Here is a 24702-nt window from a genome sequence, read left to right as displayed (position 1 = left end):
CCCTCTAATTTCTCAATGCCAAGAAAAATATTCAAAACATCTTGAGCATGATGATTCAAAAGGTCTCATATATTTGTTCTATTTGGTTCGAGATTTAACTAAATTATTTAATTTGTTATAACCCATTTTAGGTTATTCCCCAAATGCACTTCTTTTTCTTCCAAAATAAAAATAAAAAATAAAATGAAGATTGGCGACACGGATAAAGCAGGTCGAGGAGGATCTCAAACATATGAAAAAATCAAGTTGCAATTTTGAATGGAATTCAAAGTCTAATTGTACCCCTTTATATCCAAGACTAAAGAAACAATGCATATTCTAGGTCAAATTAAATGATTATTGGACAAATCTGCATAGAAATGAAGTCTGGTGGCATAATTAAATTTTTAATAGGCCAATCTGATTTAATCATGGGCCAAATTAAAGTTTGATTATGTTTAAGAATTAATTTGTGTCCAATTGAAGGATTTAATCAAGTGTCAGGACTTAAAATGGATCAAATTAATTTTATTAGGGGCTTAATTGGTGCAAAATTATGTTTAGAAGCTCAATTTAGACTTAATTGAGAAGATTGGAATTTTCAAAGACCAAATTTATTTTTTACCAAGTCAATTGGTTGAAATCAAGGACAAAATTACAAGAAAATTAAAATTTTGGGGTCCATTAAGGGTTAAATTGAAGAAATTCACAGTCAAGAACCATTTTCCTAAAGGCGCCAAACTTCAGGAACCCAATTGACTTAATAAGGGGTGAAATTGAAGAAATTGAAATTTAATTGTTCAATTGAGGGTCAAAATGCATAAGTTCAAAACCAAGGACTAAAGTGAAAAAAGGCAACCAACTTCAAGGTTGACATTTGAATTTGGTAGGGATGCAATTGAATGGAATCTTAAAATAGAAATTGCAATGAAGGATTTGATTGAACAAATAAAAAATTAAGGACTGATTTGGAATTTGACACTTATATCGATCCCGATTGTTCTAATCTATAAACGCTAAATGATCCTGACATACGCTAAATGATGTTGACATATTAAATTTGTGTTTAAAAACAAAAAACCGGCAACATCTTCCCTATACTGGAGACTACCCAAATTGTTCAAACTTGAAAATATTGACAAGATATATGCCACAAACCAATTGATTTTATTTTATTTCTACCAAAAATGTTGGATTATTCAATTTCATCTCATTTTCAATGTGATAATATAATATTTCTAATCATAAAATAAAGAAAACAAATCCTACATATAAGCTAATTAACATATATACAAATTCAATAGTAAAATATCAAAAAAAAATTATTTCTATATATTCAACTAACATTTATATAAATTGAACAATAACAATTTAAATTCAACAAAACAATCAAACACTCTATTATGCAATATATACAATAAAATTGAGATAAAAAAATTAAATTTAATCATATATATTCAATTAACATTTATATAGCAAATTCAACAATAAAAATTAAAATTCAATAAAACAATCAATCATTATTGCAATTAAAATAATAAAATAGGCAACAATTTTTTTTTTTAAAAAAATAGACTTTAGGAATGAAAAATTCTTACCTTAATAATGTGTTTATTTTTAGACTTTATCAACGTCAAATACAAAAAATAAAAAATAAAAAAAAAATATATTGTTAATAAAATGAAGAAAAAGAAAAAATATAGAAAATCATTATGTAAATTGAATTGTAATACATACCTTTTAAATGTTGAAGACCAAGGAGAGAGAAAAATGAACTGAAGGGGCTCTCGTTGGGATTTATATTACGGACTCATCAATGGACTCACTAATGGACTCACTGACATAATATTAAATAATATTATTTTTAATTAATTCGTTGGTGATTTCCGTGTTAAATTCACACAATTTTTAATTTCACTCTAAAATTTTCAAAAAATCCTCCAGAATTTTCACAACCCATCAATAATTCCCTCGTTAATGTAAAATAGTACATACGATTGGAGATGTATTAATTACACGTGCTTTGAAATTTGTAATCCGTCGATAATTCCATTAGTAAAGTGTAACTGATTTAGAGAACTTTAATTGACATCACTGACATGGGAGGTGAACAGTTCTCATCAACTTTGGAAAACATTGATGGACCAGAAACCATCGATGTTTCCATCAATAATGTGTGAACAGTTCCCATCGCCTCTGGAAAACACCAACGGACCAAAAACTATCGGTGTTTTCATTAGTGATGTGCATAATGAATGACGGGTTGTTTCTATTTTCATATTTATCCTCCTTGCAAATAGTAAAATTGAAATTGCACACCTAACACAATAACAACAGTTCACAAATGAATTATGAAAGATATATTCTGCATCCATAAATATTACGTTATAAAAAATTACATTACACTTTCGTGTTCTGATAGTTAGTCAGAATCATCTTCTTCTTTCTTTTTAATTGAATTGTCCTCAATTGCACTACAATCTTCAATGTTGATAGCATCGGTATCATCATCTTCATCGATTTGTGCTCGATTTGTGCTTGTCCGCTGGAGCTCAGAATAACATTCAACTTCTCAGTGTCAACATCAACAAGACTATTATTAAAGATGCAAAAAATTTGAATTTTCTTTTAAGTCAATAGATGTAATAACTCGATATGATTCAACCAACTCACTAACTTGAAAGAAATCATCTCACATACTTGTGTTTTCGTTCTCATCCTAAACAACCTCTACATGACCCATGAGTTTCGTGTTTAAAACAGATAACCAATCAACTCTTGAACGATCAATTTTAAAGGAAGGGATGTATGTGTAATAAACTTACTGGCATTGTTTGGCTAAAACAAATACATTATTCACGTTGTGGAGTCTAACTTTTGAATTAATTTCGACCAAACTATAGTGGGGATCCACTTTGATTCCTCTGTCAGTGGTGTCATACCAATAGCATTTGAATAAAAACACTCTATTATGCTTGTTATGATATTGCAGTTCAACGATCTCTTCTAATTTATCATAATAGTTAACTTCAAACTCACTACTAGTAAATCCTTTAACACAAACACCATTGTTATATTAGAAGTATTTTTTTTTTTAAAAAAAAGACATTAAATAACTTGGGTTATAGTCCTGACCAACTAAATAAGCTAGTTTTATATGAATCATATGAAAAAAAAAAAAAAAGAGGCAACAATAGCAAACGGGAATATATATATATATATATATATATATATATATATATATATATATATATATATAAGCAATCAATGAGGACCAAAATAATAATAATAAAAAAAAAAACAATTCTACATCATGTTGAATTGAAGGGTGAAATTACAAACATTTTTTTTTTATAAAAGGGTTAAGGGAAAAAAAAAAAAGAAGAGAAATCATAAGAATAAAAATCAAACTGAAATCATAAGAATAATAAGAATTTCTCAACGTGTTTTTTTACATTAAAAAATCCTAAATGTAAATCAAAAAACATATGCACGCATCGAATTAAACAAAGCACGAACCATTGTGCAAGTAAATGAAAAAACAAAGTCATTACCAATAATTAAAAACACAAATTAAAAAATTAAGAGACAAATATAGATCAAGATATTTAATATTGTAACATAGTTCATTTACCTTGTTATATTTAGTGAATTTGTTTACTAAAATCAATCTATAATAGAAATCAATAAACACATAAAATTTATTGAATAACATAAAAGGAAAAAAAATATATATAATGCAAGGCTACACATATTCAAAATATTATAAAAGAATAAATACTTAATTTATTTGAAATATATATATATAAAAAATTATAGATGAATCATATTAACCTCTTAAAAAACTAAACACACCTAACAGAATTAAAAATAATTGAAGAAAGGCTAAATAAGGCAAAAGAAAATCATAGAAAAAGGATTATTAATGAAAACATCATTTTTAAAATTATTTTCAAATATAAATATAAAAAACAAGTATTAATAATAAAAAAAAATGAGGACAAACATTGCTAGGCCTGTAGAGCCAGGTCTAGTGCGTGGCCAACCCTTCAAAGGCTCGTTCGTGGACCTGCAAGGTCAGACCCATGCACACAAATCTTTAATTTTTTTTTATTTAAGTTAATGGGGTGAGGACACGTGTTCTTCCATAATGCTTTAAAAAAATTTGACATGTGTGTGTCTTTATAAACAACACGTCATCTATGCGTCACTAGATTTCAGCCACTAATGTGACTAGAAAAACAAAGCTTGACTTTTTAACCAAAAAATTATTTTCAACCCATTTGTTTTACCCAAAATACCTATGAAACACTCTAAAAACATCATTAAACCAATACATGGCCTCTAAAACATAAAAAATCATTCCAAAACCCAAAATCAACCTGAAAACCAAAAATCTTCCAGAGTTCATATCTTTTTTTTAGGTGTTTAGAAGGTAAAAAAAACACACATAATCTTAACTCATTTCATTAAATTGAACTAGCTCACACAAAAATCAACGGTTTTGGTAGCCAAAATCTTTCTTAACAACAACCTTTTCTTTTTAAAATAAAATCCAACAACCCTCTCTCTTTCTTCTCCACCCAAAAAAGAATTTAAAAAAAAAAATGAAGTTTGGTACCCAAATGCAATTATTGGAAAATTATAGGGACTGGTTACTTAATAGTTTAAAAAGAATGTGTTAGTGGTTATTTTTTAAAATATTTTTTTAGAAATATATCAAAATAATATAAAAAATTAAAATTTTTTAAAAAATCTAATTTTTATTCTAAAATACTAAAAAAAAAAAACGCTCTATTTCACTTTTTATTCGCTACCGTGATTTCAAGTCCTCCATCCCTGGCCTTATTTGCAAGAGCATGAAAAGAATTTTGTTTTATAAAAAAAATAAAATCAAACGAGCCGTGGCCTGCAATCCCATAGAGCAATTTTAAGAACATAATACAAACAGGCTGATGGGAGTATGTTTTAGAAGACAAACAGAGAACGACATCAATGAATTGAAAAAGGCTGTATAGTCCGACATTCCTTCCCAGGAGTAGGTAAGGGGTAGCTTCGTTTGTGTCACGTGGCAGCCTATCTCCCGTGTTTATGTCTTTTGATTCTAACAACTACTCTATTATCCTCTTTTTCGTACTAATTCTCAAATTTTCTACAAGGCTGGCCCCTGCGTGACCTTATTTTCTTCCTTTTTTGTCCCATTCCTTTCTTTCTCCTTCTTTTCTCTCCTTACTTAGTGAGATGATCATCGTAAACAATTACTTTTCATTGCTTGAGTTTGATCCTTTCTTGTGTTTGTTCCAGTAATTCTACTTCTTTGTAAGTTTTTCCCCTTGAGTTATAATTTTGAACAATTAAATAAATTGATTTTATTTAAATTATATAAAAAATAAAGCTTGATTTTTTATTTAAAAAGCTTGCTTTTAACCTATTTTTTATCTAAAATATTTATAAAACACTCTATAAACCTTATTAAACCAATACAGGTAGGAAAACAAGAAAAGAGCACTATACTATCCCTGTTCTTGTCCCATATTTATGTGTTTTGATTTGGACAACTACTCTATTATCCTCTTTTTTCATACTAATTTTCAAATTAGTTTTTTTAAAAAAATAATTTGAAATAAAAATAAAATAAAATTTAATTTAATGCTTTTTAAAATACTTTATAAGAAACAAGAACAAACACGTTATTTCTCTCCTTATTCGCTGCTGTCATTTCAGGTCCTCATTTCCTTTGGATGAGTATGGGAAAAAAATAAAAAAAATCAAACGAGCATGGCTATCAAAAACTAAAATTCAAAATATAGAGAAAAATACTATTGAAGTCCACAGTAAATCTGTGTTTGAATGAACAATAATTTAATCAAATTATTTTTTCTTATTACATTATTAAAGTGTCCAAAGAAATTCCAAATAAAAGAGACACAAAAAAATCCCAATCAAAGAGAAAAAAAAACAGAGTATTTTTATCAAAGGCACAAAAAAATCCCACTCAAACATGTTGTTTTCTTTGCTCTCCTCCAATCTTTCAATGTCTCCTTCCGTTTCTGCCCCCCTCAACCTCTCCTTCTATTTCCACGTACTTTCTTTTATTTCTGTCTTTCCTTTCTTTTCTTTTTAAAGCCTTTTTAATCTTTCTCTCTCCCACTTTCTATCCTTTCCTAGTGGGTAGATAAAGTTGAACACGTGGCGACTATCTATTAGCTTTTGAGATTACCTTTATCTCCATGTCACAATAAAATATAAGGCTGAACATGTGGAGATAAGGTTGAACATGTGGCGATAAAATATTGGTTCCTTGGATTACCTCGTCCCTTCTCATAAACATAATAGTTCTTTTAGCTTTTCTTCAATACTGGCCCCTACGTGACCCTACTTTCTTCCTTCTTTGTCCCATCCTTTTCTTTCTCCTTCGATCATGCCGTGATTTTCACAACGAACATGGAGAAAAGACTAGAAAAAAAAAAGGTTCAATGAATCATGGAGAAAATACCAGAACAGTTAACTCGGTTGGGCAATTATTCATTTTCTTTTCCTTCTTTTATTCTATCTTCGCTTAGCCTTTTTTAGGCTTGGATAGAATAAAATTCGATATTAATGGCCTGTTTGGCATTGGTCAAAACTTATTTTTCAAAAAATTTTTTTTTTGTTAAAATTAATACTTTTTGGATCGTTTTGATCTGTTGATATCAAAAATGATTTTTAAAAAATGAAAAAACTTTATTGAAATGTTTTTCGGCATGAAAAGCTATTTGAAGCAACCGATAAATTAAAGATAATAAAGGGTTAAATTGAAAGAAGAGGGCTTTCCTCAAATGCGATAAGCTTTGGAGTCTAATTAAAGAATTGGTATCAAATTAGGAATTAAATTGAAAAGATAAAATGAGATTTAGAACTTAATTAAAGAGTTATTATTGAATATGTTACAGCCTGATCAAATTTGCCAGATATTATTTGTTTAGAGCCTTTATCGCCTTCACGGATTTATTTTAATAATCACATATGGCCTAAAAACACGACTGACAAGTTAATAACCAATATTACTAATAAAGTTAGCTATCAAATCCTTACTTCCTGATGTTGAATATTATATAATAAAAAGAAAAAAAATATTGGTGCATGAAAAACACATGTTAATATAGGAGAAAGTCTATTGAATTCGAGTGACAGTCTCTACTCCTTTAAAAGTTGTCGATTCCATTCTATTTCACGTGAAATAAACAGCACATCTTGTATCATTTAAAAAAAATAGAGCAAAGAGAGACAAATTTCATTGCACTTAAAATCTTAGCTCATTCTTCTTTTGTAAATTCTAGATGAGTTATTTCGAGTTTTTTCCATCTGTTGTGCTCCAGATTTTTTTTAATGAACTTATAATTGGTGCCATTTTGAGTTAGGGATAACATTCCATAATTCTCAAAAACAGGTAGCCACGCGCAGATCTTCATCTCTCTTTAATTTCCCCTCTTCCCATCTTCCTTCCATCGAATCCAATTCATAAATAATTTGGGTTGCTTTTGTGGCAATTTCAATGATTTACACAGCTATCGATAACTTTTTTGGCTGTTGATATTCTCTAAAAAGCCAATGTCATGGCATTTCCATGCTTTCTAAAGAAAGAATTTCTTTATTTATTAAGCAATTCCTTTAGTGTTTTCAATATTTAATTTAATTTATATTCTTAATAATAATTTTAATTCAAACAACAAGACAGCAGAACACCAAATAATTTATTGATTTTACTCATAACACAACACAATTATTTATTATTAAATATATAATTTGATATGGTTAATCTCACAACAAAACACAAAGCAAACTCTTATTCTTAAACTTGCATTAAATATTGCTACTTAGAATTTATTAATTTGTATTATACACGTACATGTATTATCTTTGAAGGCTTGTATGACCTTTATCTTAGATATCATTTTATTCTTTATTCTTTATTTTTAATAAAAAAATTCTTTCTATCAATTTATTAAAATAATATTTAAATGATTGTTCAATTATTTTCAAGAAGATTAGGAATTTTTATTATGATATTTTCATTACTTTATAAATAATTATGTATTAGGGACATTTGAGCAAAATAATGTTACTCATAAAAAATACATTTTTTTAAAATAAAAAAATGTATGTTTTAAAAAATTATATTTTCAATAAAAAAATATTTTTTTAGTTCAAATCATTAGAGTTTCTTAGGATACTTTTCGTTGTTGTTGTTATTGTTACTTTTTATATCATCAAAAACTTTTTTTAAAAGAAAAATACATGAATCAGACTAGAGAATTTATGATTTATAAGTGTTTTTAGGGTAAAAAAAAAAAACCACTTAATTTTAGCTCCTTCCATTATATTAAATTATTTGACACAAAAATCAATGATTTTGATTGCAAATTTTTTTTTCAACAACTTTCTCTTTCTAAAATAAAATCTAGCGACCCACTCTCTTTTCTCCACCCAAAAAGAAACTTGAAAAAGAAAAACATAAAGTTTGATACTAAAATGCAATATTAAAAAATTATAGGGACTAGTTACTTAATAGCTTAAAAAATGAGGGATTAAAATAAACTTTGTAAATAAATTGCAGATATGCCACCTATTTTAGTTGAATTTTTCACTTCAGTCCTATATCTTTTAATTCAACTCTCATCCTTAAAAAAAAAATGCAATTAGACTCTTATTTTGGCTTAAAAGGCTCAATTGTGAAAAAAATTCAAGTAATAAATTGAAATTTTTAAAAAAATTCATTATTATTGTCTATAATAAAATGAGTATCGTCAATCTAAAGAACATAAAATCCCTCTCTTTTAATCTATACTATAATTTCGTATTGTGACATATTTTTAAAAATATTTTTTATTTAAAAATATATTAAAATAATTTTTTATACAATTTTTTTTTAAATCATCAAAATTTTTTTTTTAAATCATAAAAATAAACTAAAAATATTCATTTCATATTTTTATAAATTAAATATAATTATAAAAACCACTCTGACATAGTTAAAAAAACAAATAGCCTCTCTCCCTGTTTGTGTCCTATGTTAATGTGTTTTGATTTGGACAACTACTCTATAATCCTTTTATATATATATATTAATTTTTAAACTAGTTTTAAAAAAATTAATTTCAAGTAAAAATAAAATTTATTTTAAAAAAAACAAACACGTTATTTCTCTCTTTATTCGCTGCCGTGATTTCAGGTCCTCATCTCCTACATTATTTATAAGAGCATGAAAAAATATAAAATAAAAGAAAAATCAAACTAGCATGGTTATCAAAAACTAAAACTCAAAATTAGAGAAAAATACTATAAGTAAATTTGTTTTTGAATGAACAATAATTTCACCAATATTTTAATTGTTTTGTTATTATATTATTAAAGTGCCCAAAGAAATCCCAATCACATATTCATGTTGTTTTCTTTACTCTCCTCCGATCTTTCAATGTCTCCTTCCGTTTCTGCCTCCCTCAACCTCTCCTTCTATTTCCACGTCCTTTCCTTTATTTCTGTCTTTCCTTTTCTTTTCTTTTTAAAGCCTTTTTAACCTTTCTCTCTCCCACTTTCTATCCTTTCCTAGTGGGTAGATAAAGTTGAACACGTGGCGACCATCTATTAGCTTCTGAGATTACCTTTATCTCCATGTCACAACGATTATGACTTTTCTCTCCTACTTTCTATCCTTTCCTAATGGGTAGATAAAATCGAACACGTGGCGACTATCTGTTAACTTTTGAGATTACCTTTATCTCCATGTCACAAAAGAATCTAAGATTATGACTTTTCTCTCCTACTTTCGACCCCTTTCTTAATGTGGAGATAAGGCTGAACAAGTGGCGATAATGTATTGGTTCCTTGGATTACCTGATCACCATGTCACAAGAATATTTAAAATTCTCCTTTCATTTGCTCACATTGTAATATTGGTCCTTTCTAATAAATTGTTTTTTTTTAAAAAACTGAAATTTGTAATTATAATATGTAATTGTAATTTTTAGGTGATGTAATTGTAATTCCTAGCATAATGCATATTCGAGGGCAATCACAACAACTCAAGAGCAAAGCAACTCTATGAAATAGCGAAATAAAAAGACTTGAAGGACTGAAATAAAATAAAACCACAAATGAGGGATGAAAAAAGTAACCGCAGTCTGGATGCTATTAAAAATGTAGTTCTTTTAGCTTCTTTTTTTTTAAAATATTGTTATAGATCAATCATTAACCTGCTTGAGTTTGATTCTTTGTTGAGTTTCTTTCAGCAATTCTACTTTTCTGCGAGTCTTTTCTCTTGTTGATCTGTTTCTTTTAAAAAAAAAAAACTAAAAAGAACTTTGACCTATCACAGCTTAGGTTAATTATATTTGTTGGTGGAAGCGAGCAGGTATCATCCATGGAGGCGTGTAAGTGATTATCCGAACCTTTCATTCGTTTCTTTCTTTGCTAGGTGAGTTCTTGTACACATTATTTTTCTTTATTTCTTTGTCACTGTCTTTATATTACTACGCATACTATCTTAATTATGTCATCAAAATGCTTATACCTTGCCTTGTTGCTTTTGAAGCTGGATTCCATACAGAGCTAAAGGCCTTCTCCATTTCATTGAGCCATCAGTACCACTGCTTTTCGCACATATTTTCTCAAGTTAAGGTAATGAAATTCCTATTTCCATTCTCTCTGCGCCTCTTTTACTTGCAACAATGACTCACTCTCACGTACGTTCTGTATCTTTATTTCTCTGGTTTTCGCACATAATGAGCTGCTCATTACTTTTTTATTGTTGTGTTTTAATTATATGATTTTACGATGGTAGGAGTTCTTAGTCTGCATTAACAGCAGAAAAAAGGCTGCCCACTTCCTCGAACTATCTTTGTCTATCTTTGTTTCGTTTCATTTTCTTGGAAACCATACAGACAATTCTTGGATCTGTTGATTGTTTTCTAGCTATCAGTCTTTTTCTCTCATTGACTCGGTTTCTTTGGTTGATGACTGGTTGTTTTTGGTCAAGATTTTTGCCACTATGGTGATGTCTCTTCTGTTTGTACTGCACTATGTTACAAGTGTTTTTTTTTTCTAAAAAGACGTTAAATAACTTGAGTTATCATTCTAAACAATTAAATAAATTGATTTTATTTGAATTATATAAAATAATAAACCTTGAGTTTTTTATTTAAAAACTTGCTTTTAACCTATTTTTTATCTAAAATATCTATAAAACACTCTATAAACCAATACAGTTAAAAAAACAAAGAGCCTCTCTCCCTGTTTTTGTCCTATATTTATGTGTTTTGATTTGGACACCTACTCTATTATCCTTTTATTTCATACTAATTTTCAAATTAGTTTTTTTAAAAATTAATTTGAAATAAAAATAAAAATAAAATTTATTTAAAAAAAAAAAAAATACTTTAGAAGAAACAAGAACAAACACGTTATTCGCTGCTGTCATTTCAGGTCCTCATTTCCTGCATTATTTGGAAGAGTATGAAAAACAAATACTACTGTAGTCCACAATAAATTTATGTTTGAATGAACAATAATGTCACCAATATTTTAATTTTCTTTGTTATTATATTATTAAAGTGTCCAAAGAAATTCCAAATAAAAGAGACACAAAAAAATCCCAATCAAATAGATAAACGAGCATCACATATTCATATTGTTTTCTCTACTCTCCTCCGATCTTTCAATGTCTTCTTCCGTTTTGCCTCCCTCAGCCTCTCCTTCTATTTCCACGTCCCTCTCTTATCTCAACCTTTTATTTTATTTCTGTCTTTCCTGTTCTTTTCTTTTTTTAAGCCTTTTAACCTCTCTCTCTCTCCCACTTTCTATCCTTTCCTTAAGGTAGATAAAGTTGAACACGTGGCGACAAAACATTATCATTTTAATAAAAATAATTAATTTAAATTGATCTACTTAATCACAAGTTGACCAATAATAGGAAGGTCTAAATAAACTTTTTTCTTTAATTGTTAGACCTATAAGTTATAGTCTTTTTCTAAATTTGCCCTTTGGTAAGGTCTAACAATTATAATAGGAATGAAACTATTTATTCACCAATGTCTTTTTCCTTATTTTAAATAAAAATTGAATTCATTAAAAATTAATTATCGATTGCTAGCTAAGCCTGTAAAGGTTAGCCTGCTAGTTAAGGATACACACACTTGAATTGATTTTGTACATACAGCCAATATACTAGACCATGCACCTAAAAAATTGAAGGAATCTCAAATTTTATTGGGACACAAACAAAAATATAGTAAATTAATAAAAATAAATAAATAGTAATAAGTAGTAAATAGAAATGGATTAATAAATAGTGGGCTCCATAGTTTTTATGGTTATTTCCTTAACGGCAAGGTCCTCTCTAGACACCGGAGCTACTTGATCGAGTCAATGCTATTGTTAACTTTCCTTGAATTTCCTAGTAGTTTACAGTAACAGTACTATTTAATTATGCGGATTAGCTGAGCCTTTGAGTCCATTCTTGCAATACTCATCCACACCAACCACTAATAAAAGAATCTTAGCTTTCGGCCTAGCTTCCAACCTGAACTAGAACGGAGACTCGAATCTTTCGAAAACTAATCATGGAAGACCACCATATCAAAAGCTAAGACATTTCTTGCAAGACCACCATACCATGGTGTATCTTGTACCACCATATCAAAAGATGAGACATTGCTTCTTTTTGTTGTCTTTTAAAAAGTCTAATGCTCCACTAATTTCCTCACCCAAGGCATAAGATTTTTAAAAGAAAGGAAAAGAAAAACTGGAAAGTGAAAGGAAGGAAATGATTATGTTTATGTCTCTTTTACTTTCGAAACAATGAAAGCAAAAGCATTAGTAGGACAAAGTAAGTTTGTCATCTAATTTCTCACCATAACCTTCACATTTCATCTCTCAGCTGTTTCTTTTCACTCAAACTATCTCCGGACCAGTTGTTGATTTTGGATCATTTCCCAATTGAGGACGAAGACTACGGGGATTGAGGCAGACTTCAAGAGGTAAGAACCTGCTCTTATATCATGCAAAGAAAAAGATAAAATCAGAATAGCAAGACAAGAAGAGAGAACATGAGCTAATGCTGCATAAATTAACAGCTTAATAAAACTAATACAATTGTATGATTATACAATTGTATTCATAGGAGATCTTAGCGTACATGAACGCTGCGTAACACCGCATGCACAAGCCTCTTTGTTTGAAAGTAACAGCACTCTGGATGCCATCAAAAACCTAGTTCTTTTATTATTATTATTATTATTATTATTATTATTATTATTATTAATTTGTATAATGTAATAGGTCAATCATATTACTTGAGTGTGTGACACAGAAATGCTTCTCATAGACAATTACTTTAATTTTTTTGAGTTTGATTCTTTGTTGAAGTCTTATATTTCTCTACCCTACTTGTTGCATCAAGTGATTTTTTGAGATCATTTCCCAATTGAGGACGACAGACTACGGGAAAGAGAAAATTGGTTGTGGTGGGGATTGAAGCTGTGATTTCGGATCGCTTCAGGATCTTCTGCTTATAGGTTTATCCAGCAGACTTCAAGAGGTAAAAACCTACCCTTATATCATGTAAAGAAAAGGAATAGATCAGAGTTGCTAAACATGAAAAGAGAACAAGAGCTAAAGCTGCATAAATTAGCAGCTTAATAAAAAGAAAACAATTTTATTGTGATGATTTGAAAATAAAAGAGAATACAAAAAGACAACAAAACCCTTGGAGGCTTAGAAGTAGGTATAGATAAATGAACGGTATTGTAGTAATTGAACAAAGAGTTCAAAATATAAATAATAATAATAAAAAAAAAAAGAGATCTGAATTTTTAGAGAGAGAACCGTGAGAGCGAAAGAAAAAAAAAAGAAACGAGGAAAAGATAAAGAAAGGATAAGAGAGTTAGAGAAAATAAATTTAAAATGAAAGAATATTCATGCTTTGATGTGTATAATATGTTTTTTTTAGCTTTAATTTTCTGTTTTGTTGAATATTAGAGTTTTGAATATTAGGGTTTGATTGATGAATTGATTTGAATGTTATGTGTTGATTGTTATGGACAATGAGTTATTTAGTTGATTTTGAATGATTTTAAGTAAAAATAATGATTTTGAGTTATGGTTTATTTAAATAGTAAATTTGAGTTAGAAATTTTGTTATATCAGTAGGTGATGAAATTTCTAGTTTGATTTCTCAATTTATGAAAATTTCAATATAGTCTCTAGATTATAATCCGAGATTCTAGATAAAATGTAATGGAAATTATAGGGACATGTTACTTAATAGCTCAAAAAGATAAGAGACTAAAATGAACTTTGCAAACAATTACAGTGTCTCCACATATTTTTACCAGTTTTCCATTTTAGTCACCTATCTTACAATTCAACTCTTATCCTTAAAAAAAAAATGCAATTGAGTTTTGATTTGAGCATAAAGAGATTCAATTATGCAAAAAAATAATAATTCAAATACCAAATTGAAAATTTTAAAAACATTCACTATTAATATCCACATCCACAATAAAATAAGTCTCGGTAAATAGTAATAACCAGAAAGCTCTTTTATCTTTTAATTTATACTATAATTTAGTATTGTGACACTTTTTTTTTTAAATAGTTTTTTTATTTAAAAACATATTAAAAATATATATATATATATATATAATAACAAGAAATATTAAAAAATATATTAATTAAATATTTTTATAAATTAAATATAATTATAAAAACCACTCTGACACAGTAAAAAAACAAATAGTATTTTCTTCCTTCTTTTATCCCATTCCTTTCCTTCTGTTATATTAGAAATGTTTTTAAAATAAAAAAAAGAAGACATTATAGTCCTGACCAACTAAATAAGCTAGTTTTATTTGAATCATATGGGAGAAAAAAGAGAGGCGACAATACCAAACGGGAATATATATATATATAGAAGAAGCAATCAATGAGGACCAAAATAATAATAAAAAAAAAAAAAAACAATTCTACATCACGTTGAATTGAAGGGTGAAATTACAAACAATTTATTATAAAAGAATAAATACTTAATTTATTTGAAATATATAAAGAATTATAGATATATCATATTAACCTCTTAAAAAACTAAACACACCTAACAAAATTAAAAATAATTGAAGAAAGGCTAAATAAGGCAAAAGAAAATCATAGAAAAAGGGGTATTAATGAAAACATCATTTTTAAAATTATTTTCAAATATAAATATAAAAAACAATTAATAATAATAATAAAAAATAAATGATGTTTTTTCTTGCTAGGCTTGTAGCCCACCCTTCAAAGGCTCGTTTCGCGGACTTTCAAGGTCAAGCCCATGCACACAAACCTTTAATTTTTTTTGTTAAGTTAATGGTGTGGACGACACATGTTTTCCCCTAATGCTTTTAAAAAAATTGACATGTGTGTGTCTTTATAGACAACGTGTCATCTATGCGTCCGTATACGAAGCTTGACTTTTTAACCAAAAGATTGTTTTTAATCCATTTGTTTTATCTAAAATACCTATGAAACACTCTAAAAACATCATTAAACCAATACATGGCCTTAAAAAACATAAAAAACCATCTCAAAACCCAAAACCAAAAATCTTCTAGAGTTCCTATCTTTTTTTAAGGTGTTTAGAAGGTAAAAAAACACACATAATCTTAACTCACTTCATTAAATTGAACTAGCTCACACAAAAATCAACGAATTTGGTAGCCAAAATCTTTCTTAATAACAACTTTTTCTCTTTAAAATAAAATCTGGCAACCCTCTCTCTCTTTTCTCCACCCAAAAGAAAAACTTAAAAAAGAAAAAAAAATGAAGATTGGTACCCAAATGTAATGTTGGAAAATTAAAGGGACTGGTTACTTAATAGTTCAAAAAAAATGTGTTAGTGATTATTTTTTAAAATATTGTTTTTAAAATATATCAAAATAATATGAAAATTTAAAAAATTTAATTTTTATTCTAAAATACTAAAAAAAAAAAAAAACAAACAAACGCTCTATTTAACATCTTATTCGCTGCCGTGATTTCAAGTCCTCCATCCCTGCAATCCCATAGAGCATGAAAAGAATTTTGTTTTATGAAAAAAAAAAATCAAACGAGCCATGGCCTGCAATCCCATTAGAGCAAGTCTTTTGATTCTAACAACTACTTTATTATCCTCTTTTTCGTACTAATTCTCAAATTTTCTACAAGACTGGCCTCGACGTGACCTTATTTTCTTCCTTTTTTGACCCATTTCTTTTTTTCTCCTTACTTAGTGAGATGATCATCATAAAACAATTACTTTTTTTTTTTTTTAAAGTACTTGAGTTTGATCCTTTGTTGTGTTCGTATCAGTAATTCTACTTCTTTACAATTCTTTTCTCCTGAGTTATAACTTGAGTTATAATTCTGAACAACTAAATAAATTGATTTTATTTAAATTATATAAAAAAATAAGCTTGATTTTTATTTAAAAACTTGCTTTTAACCTATTTTTTTATCTAAAATATTTATAAACCTCATTAAACCAATACAGTTAAGAAAACAAAGAGCACTCTATCATCCCTGTTTTTGTCCTATATTTATGTGTTTTGATTTGGACAACTACTCTATTATCCTCTTTTTCATACTAATTTTCAAATTAGTTTTTAAAAAAATCAATTTGAAATAAAAATAAAATAAAATTTAATTTAATGATTTTTAAAATACTTTATAAGGAAAAAAGAACAAACACGTTATTTCTCTCCTTATTCGCTGCTGTCATTTCAGGTCCTCGTTTCCTGCATTATTTGGAAGAGTATGGGAAAAAAATAAAAAAAAATCAAACGAGCATGGCTATCAAAAACTAAAATTCAAAATAATTTGTTATTAATTATTGGAGTCCACAGTAAATCTGTGTTTGAATGAACAATAATTTAATCATTTTTTTGTTATTATATTATTAAAGTGTCCGAAGAAATTCCAAATAAAAGAGAGACAAAAAATCCCAATCAAAGAGATAAAAAAAACAGAGTATTTTTATCAAAGGCACAAAAAAATCCCACTCAAACATGTTTTCTTTGCTCTCCTCCGATCTTTCAATGTCTCCTTCCGTTTCTGCCTCCCTCAACCTCTCCTTCTATTTCCACGTCCTTTCCTTTATTTCTGTCTTTCCTTAATTATAATTAATAATTATATATAATAATAATAATAATTATAATTATATTATAATATATATTATTTTTCATTTTCATTTTTTTTCTGTATTTGTTTTGGTTTTTTATACCTTTATGGGTTTTTTTGACTTCTTTCCTAGTTTTTTTAATTTTTAATTTTTTTTTGTTTAATTTAGTTTGTTAATTGATCCCAAGTTTGACGGGTTAACTTGATTTGACGAGTTAACTAGATATTTTATTTTTTTTACTTTTTTCTTTTTAATTAATGTTTTTCATTTAATTTAGTTTGTTAATGTTAAATTTCTTTCTATTTAATCAAACTTTCATGACACGTATTCCAAGCTTGACAGGTTAACCCGTCAATTTTTTTTTTCTATTTAGTTAGTAAACTTTCATGACGTGAATCTAAGGTTTGACGGGTTATCCTGATTTGAAAGTTTAATAAGAACTCTAAAACGTGTAGCTTTTTCACTGTAGCTAAAGCTTTTTTTTTTTTGCCCTTTTTTTTTTGTTTTTTCTTCTATGGCATTTTTTTTTGTTTTTTTCTTCTATGGCATTTTTTTTTGTTTTTGGTTTTTTTTTCCTGTAGCAGTTTTTTTTTGTGCTTTTGTTTTTGTTTTTGTTTAACGCGAGGGTTTTTCACTGTAGCAGCTTTGTTTTTTCTGTTTTTTTACATATAATGTATCACTGTGCACACAAGTGAAACACTTAAACTTTTTTTGTTTTTGTTTTTGTTTTCCTTTTTTTTTTTTTTCATTTTGCCCATGATTTTTTTTTGCTTTTTTCTGTGTTTTTTTTTTAATATTTTTTTTTTTTAATTTAGTTTGTTAATGTGAAAAAAAATTAATTTAGTTATTATACTTTCATTACACGAATCTTGGTTTTTTTTTATATATTAAGATGGTTGAGAACTTAGCTTTGTAGCTTTTTAAAAAAAAAAAACACTATGGATTACTACAGTTTTTACCTTGCATGATTTTTATTTGGCTGCAGTGTTTCCCCCACATGTTTATATTTTAAATTATCTTTGTTAAATTTATTTTTTTAATATTGAGTTGGTTGAGAATTTAGCTTGAACTTTAGCTTTCCCCATGTTTTTTCATTATAATTATTATTATATTGTATTATTATTATATGACTGTTTTTTTCTTTTTAATTTTTTTAATGAATTTTTTTGTTTGATTTAGTTTGTTAATGTTAATTTTTTTTTTATTTAGTTATCATATTTTCATGATACGAATCTCGGGTTTGATAGGTTAACCTGATTTGACGAGTTATTTTTTTTTAATTTAATTTAGTCTATTCAAGTTAATTATCAACTTTCATGACACGTAGATGGGTTAATTGATGGGTTAACCGGTTAATTCTGGGTAAACCGTCATTTTTTTTAATATTTAGTTATCAAAAACGTCAGGTTTTACGGGATTGATTTAAAAGCGTTAACGTTCATTAGTTTGGGTTTAGTCCCGGACGCTGTTTAAAAGCTTATTTTCACACTGATTTATTTAGTTATCATATTTCATGATACGAATCTCGGGTTTGATAGGTTAACCTGATTTGACGAGTTATTTTTTTTTAATTTAATTTAGTCTATTCAAGTTAATTATCAAACTTTCATGACACGTATCCTGGGCTTGATGGGTTAACTTGGTTTGATGGGTTAACCCGGTTAATTCTGGGTAAACCGTCATTTTTTTTAATATTTAGTTATCAAACTTTCATAACGCAAATCTCAGGTTTTACGGGATAACCTGATTTAAAAGCATATTTGTTTAAAAGCTTATTTGAAAAGCAACCGCTACCACACTGCTAAATATACTTAATCGTGCCTTATTTGCAAGAGCAAGAGAGAGAAAGTGGCTCAAAATGAGGCTTTTATGGCATGATGGCCAAAGGATGGCCATTGCTATTCTATAAGAGCATCTGGAGATGCTATTTTAAAAAGGTAAATTGATAAAATAACATTTTAAATAGTATAAATATAGTTTTTTTTACCATGTGTATTCCAATGGAAAAAATCCATTTGAAAAGCCAATTCTATTAGAGTGGAATAAATAAGTGTTGTTTTTTTTTAATGATTTTGATCTTTTTTTTACGTGGCTAGATTTAATTGGTTTATTCTTTTGTGGACCCTACTTTGTTAGTTTTAGCTCTTTTAAGAGATATGTAGGAATAACATTTATGGGGAAAAAAAAGCATTTTAGCATTTCATTTGATTTTCTCTTTGGAGTATGAAATACAAATAAAAAAAACTAAAATATTACTTTTTTTTATTATTTTTAACTATCCATTTAGCAACTCAATTAGAGAGCTCTAACAGCCATAATGGTCGGTAGGATGTGAATTTATTAATGTTGTGGTGACTTGTCCTTGAAATCCTATCATTAGTTGTAAATCACATAATGTAATGATCAATATTATATGATGATAGACAAATTTGGGGTTGGCTAAAGGCAACGATTCTATTGGTCAATGTATTTTCAATGTAGTAAAATTAAATGTTTCATTATAAATGACAATATTGATACTTTAAATGAATAAATGATTTTAATATCGTTAAAAAAGATGTTTTTACCTTGTTATTTGTTCAAAAATAGTATACCCAAGCTTTAGCGAACACCAAGAAGTCTCCATTTTTAACACAAAGAAAATACTAGAGTTAGGAATTGCTTGCATGAAATCTAGCTAAGTTATAATATTTGTGGATAGAATTTGGAAACTTACTAATCAAATGATGCTTGTTAATATGTAATTATTTTTATTATTATAGGTGGTACAAGCTTCATTCCCTTAGCATAGCTTCATATATCAAATATTATACTATTATCCTCTTCTGTCATGCTACTTTTTCAAACTTTCTACAAGACTGGCCCTACGTGACCTTACTTTTTGCCTTCCTTGTCCCTTTGCTTTCTTTTCTCTCCTTCTCTCCTCACTTGAGTGTGAGACACAGATGGTACTCATAGACAGTTACTTTTAATTGCTTGAGTTTGATCCTTTGTTGTGTTCATTCCATTAATTCTACTTCTTTGCAAGTTTTTTCCCTTGATGATCTGTTTTTTTTTTTAAAAAAGAAGAAAACTAAAAAAAACTTTGACCGTTCTTAAGCTTAGGTTAATTACATGTGTTGTTGGAAGCGAGCTGGTATCATCCATGGAGGCGTCTAAGTGATTATGCTGAATCTTTCATTCGTTTCTTTCTTTGCTAGGTGATTACTTTTACACATAATTTTTCTTTTATTTCTTTGTCACTGTCTCTATATTACTACGCATATTATCTTAATTATGTCATCAAAATGCTTAGACCTTGCCTTGTTCCTTTGAAGCTGGATTCCATACAGAGCTAAAGGCCTTCTCCACTTCATTGAGCAATCTTTGCTTTTCGCACATATTTTCTCAATTTAAGGTAATGAGATTCCTATTCCCATTCTCTCTGCGCCTCTTTTACTTGCAATGACTCACTCTCACGTTCAGTATCCTTATTTCTCTGATTTTCGCACATAATTAGCTGCTTGTTACTTTTTTATTGTTGTGTTTTAATTATATGATTATACGATGGTAGGAGTTCTTAGTCTGCGTGAACACCAGAACACCACATGAACAGCAGAAAAAAGGCTTCCCACTTCCTCGAACTTCTTTGTTTTTTTTTTTTCTAACACTAACCTACTATCTTTGTTTCTTTCCTTTCGTTTTCTTTCTTTTCTTGGAGAGAAGAGGGTTGTGCTGCTCATTTCGTTTTCATTTTCTTGGAAAACATACAGAAAATTCTTGGATCTGTTGATTGTTTTCTAGCTAATAGTCTTTTTCTCTCATTCACTCGGTTTCTTTGGATGCTGACTAGTTGTTTTTGGTCAAGTAATAATCTCTTCTTTTGTTCTACTGAAATTCTTGACGTTTTGGTCGGGAATAAGTTTAGCTCCTTTTGCTTGTCTAGAAAATTAAGGAAAAGTAACAGAGATAATTTAGAACCTTTTAAGATTTTTACACTATGGTTTAGTCCTTACTTTCCTGGAGTTATGGGGTTCGGTTAATGGAGAAAGGGTTCTTTCTTTCTTTCTTTTTCTCAAGAGATGTCTCTTCTGTTTGGACTGCACTATGTTACGAGCGTTGTTTTTTTTCCCCCCTAAAAAAGACGTTAAATAACTTAAAATTAAAAACTAAAACTTAAAATTTAGGAAAAAATACAATTGTAGTCCACAGCAAATCTGTGCTTGAATGAACAATAATTTCATCAAGATTTTTAATTTTTTTTTGTTATTATATTATTAAAGTGTCCAAAGATCTTCCAAATAAAAGAGACACAAACAAATTCCAATCAAAAGAGATAAAAAAAAAGAGTGTTTTTTATCAAAAGGCACAAAAAAATCCCAATCAAATAGATAAAACGAGCATCACATAACAAACGAGCTATTTCATTGAGCAATCAGTACCAGTGCTTTTCGCACATATTTTCCCAAATTGGAGGTAATGAAATTCCTATTCCCATTCTCTCTGCGCCTGTTTTACTTGTAGGGACTCACTCTCACATTTGTATCCTTATTATTTTTTGGATTTTTATTTATTTTGGATGTTATGCATCTTTCCTTTGCAATTTTTTTAATTGAAATAGAGTTTTTTTGGTGTATTTAAAATATTGTAAACTTACTAAAAAGACAAAACTTCATTATTATTATTTTTTAAAAAATAAACTGGTAAATTTAAAACTTCATATCTGCATTTCTTTTCACTCATTAAAAATTTTATATTCTTTAATTAGTATGTTTTTAAGCTTCTGCCTACATCAAAATTTTTTTGCATGATCAGGCACAAACCCAAAAACATGATGTTTTTTCAAGCTCTAGATGAAAACATAGACAAAATAGAAACAAAATACCATGGCCCATTACGAAACATGTTAATAGAAAAGGTTGAAATAAAAAAAAAAAGCTTTTCTTTACTCTCCTCCGACCTTCCGATCTTTTCAATATTGTCTCCTTCCGTTTCTGCCTCCCTCAACCTCTCCGTCTTATTTTTTTTTTAAAGCCTTTTAACCTCTCTCTCTCTCCCCTACTTTCTATCCTTTCCTAATGGTAGATAAAGTTGAACACGTGGCGACCATCTATTAGTTTTTATTTTGTTTTTTTAATATTGTTATAGGTCAATCATATTACCTGAACGTGTGATAAGAGATGGTCATCATAGACTCACTCTCACGTTCTGTGTATCCTTATTTCTCTGATTTTCAGGTCGGTGGAAAATGACTTTCGAAAGTGTGGTTGACATTATATCTAAGATAGCAGAACCCATGGTGAAACCAGTAGGAAGGCAGCTCCGTTACATGTTCTGTTTCAACCATTTTGTTGAAGAATTCAATGAACGAAAGCAGAACCTGGATTCGGCAAAAGAACGTCTGCAAGATGATGTCAAAGCTGCTGAAAGGAATGCTGAAGAAATTTACAAAGATGTCAAAAAGTGGCTGGAAGATGCAAACAACGAAATTGAAGGTGCGAAGTCCTTGGAAAATGAAATAGGAAAAAATGGCAAATGCTTTACTTGGTGTCCAAACTGCATGCGACAATTCAAGTTAAGCAAGGCACTGGCCAAGAAGTCGGAGACTTTCAGAAAACTTTTAGAAAAAAAGATTACAGAAGTGGCCGACAAAGCTCCTCCTCAGCCCATAGAATTTCTTCCATCAAAGGAGTTCACGCCCTCAGAAGCTTCAAAAGAAGCTTTGGAACAGATTATGAAAGCTCTCAACGATGACAACGTCAATATGATCGGACTGTACGGCATGGGAGGGGTGGGTAAAACCACCCTGGTGAAAGAAGTAGGCAGGAGAGCCAAAGAGTTGCAGCCGCCGCTTGATGAAGTTTTGATGGCTACGGTGTCGCAGAATCCAAATGTCATAGACATCCAGGATCGAATGGCAGAGAAGTTAGTTCTGGAATTTAAAGAAAAGAGTAAAGAAGGGAGAGCAGATCGATTATGGAAGAGACTGCAGGGAAAGAAGATGCTAATAATCCTGGATGATGTTTGGAAACATATTGAGTTGAAAGAAATAGGGATCCCATTTGGTGATGATCACAGGGGTTGTAAAATTCTTCTAACAACACGTCGTCGAGACATGTTTTCTTATAATGGTGTGCCAGAAAAATTGTGCGTTTAGTCTCTTTTCTGAAAAAAGAAGCATGGGATTTATTCAGAATCAATGCAGGTTTAGATGATGGGGACTCTACCTTGAACACAGTGGCAAGGAAGGTTGCGAGTGAGTGCCACTGCTTGCCTATAGCACTTGTGACAGTGGGAAAGGCTCTAAGAGATAAATCTGAAGTTGAGTGGAAAAGGGTGTCTAAACAGCTCAAAAACTCTCAATTTCCGGAATAGAAACAAATTGAAGAAAAAAAAATGCATATGCATGTCTTAAGTTGAGCTACGATTATTTGAAGTCCAAGGAAACCAAGTTATGTTTCTTGCTATGCTGTTTATTTCCAGAAGATTACAACATTCCAATCGAGGACTTGACGAGATATGCAGTTGGCTATGGGTTACATCAAGATGGGAGCCCATTGAAGATGCAAGGGAACAAGTTCATGTGGCAATCAAAGACCTCAAAGCTTGTTGTTTGTTGTTGGGCACTGAAACTGAAGAACATGTGACAATGCAATGACTTGGTTCGTGATGTAGCTAATTCAGATAGCATCATCAGAAGAATATGGATTCATGGTAAAGGCTGTCAATGGGTTGAAGGAGTGGCCATTTCATGATAAAAGCTTTGAAGGTTGTACAACAATTTTCGTTAATGGGCAATAAACTAGCAGGACTTCCTGAAGGATTGGTATGTCCAAAGCTCAAAGTTCTATTATTAGAATTGGGTTATGTGTTTGAATGTTCCTCAGATGTTTTTTGAAGGGATGAGAGAAATTGAAGTTTTGTCTCTGAAGGGAGGGTGTTTGTCATTGCAATCACTTGAACTCTCAACGAAAACTTCAAAATCGTTGGTGTTGATCTTGTGGTAATGCAAGGACCTCATTCGGTTGGGAAAAGCTGCAGAGACTTAAGATTACTTGTTTTTAAGCGTGCTCATCCATTGAAAGAATTACCTCATGAAATAGGAGAGCTCAAGGAGTTAAGGTTGTTGGATGTGACAGGTTGTCAAAGGCTAAGAAGGATTCCTGTGAATTTGATTGGAAGGTTGAAGAAGTTAGAAGACTATTGATTGACAGCTTTCAGGGATGGGTGTTTGTTGGGATGTGACAGCACAGGAGGAAAGAATGCAAGCCTAACAGAACTAAATTCGTTGTCTCAGTTAGCCGTATTATCATTGAGGATACCGAAGGTTGAATGCATTCCCAGAGATTTTGTTTTTCCAGTTAGCTTGCGCAAATATCATATAATGTTAGGGAATAAATTTTATAGAAATGTTGAGGGATCCATACCCATTCCTCGACAAGATTAAGTTTGGTTGGTACATCCTTCAATGCGAAGACATTTGAGCAATTGTTTTTTACATAAATTAGAATCTGTAAGAGTGAGGGATTGTGGGGATGTTTTCACTCTGTTTCCAGCAAGATTGCGGCAAGGTTTAA

At 29.4% G+C, this 24702-nt stretch overlaps 1 protein-coding gene across 1 annotated transcript; it reads left to right on the top strand.

Moving 5' to 3' along the window:
• Positions 1–10174: 10174 nt before the first annotated feature.
• LOC118036662 (putative disease resistance protein At5g05400) lies at positions 10175–24370 on the top strand. Its single transcript, XM_073407591.1, has 11 exons — positions 10175–10432; positions 10550–10635; positions 12893–12992; positions 13415–13552; positions 20479–20543; positions 22363–23272; positions 23320–23461; positions 23563–23736; positions 23801–23894; positions 24026–24128; positions 24229–24370. Exons 6-11 carry the CDS (start codon positions 22374–22376, stop codon positions 24368–24370), a joined length of 1554 nt encoding a protein of 517 aa, XP_073263692.1. The 5' UTR covers positions 10175–10432; positions 10550–10635; positions 12893–12992; positions 13415–13552; positions 20479–20543; positions 22363–22373.
• The last annotated feature ends 332 nt before the right edge of the window (positions 24371–24702 follow it).

Source organism: Populus alba, chromosome 1, assembly GCF_005239225.2.
Source record: "Populus alba chromosome 1, ASM523922v2, whole genome shotgun sequence".
Lineage (NCBI taxonomy): Eukaryota > Viridiplantae > Streptophyta > Magnoliopsida > Malpighiales > Salicaceae > Populus > Populus alba.
Note: the sequence above shows the minus strand (reverse complement) of the source record. Positions and strands in the feature narration are given on the sequence as shown.

Bases quoted from the DNA above. Each gene is read 5' to 3' on its own strand.
- LOC118036662 (XM_073407591.1), top strand. From the start codon at position 22,374: ATGACTTTCGAAAGTGTGGTTGACATTATATCTAAGATAGCAGAACCC. The intron at 23,273-23,319 runs GTGCGTTTAGTC...GGATTTATTCAG, and splicing joins AATGGTGTGCCAGAAAAATT to AATCAATGCAGGTTTAGATG. The intron at 23,462-23,562 runs GTGTCTAAACAG...GATTATTTGAAG, and splicing joins CTGAAGTTGAGTGGAAAAGG to TCCAAGGAAACCAAGTTATG.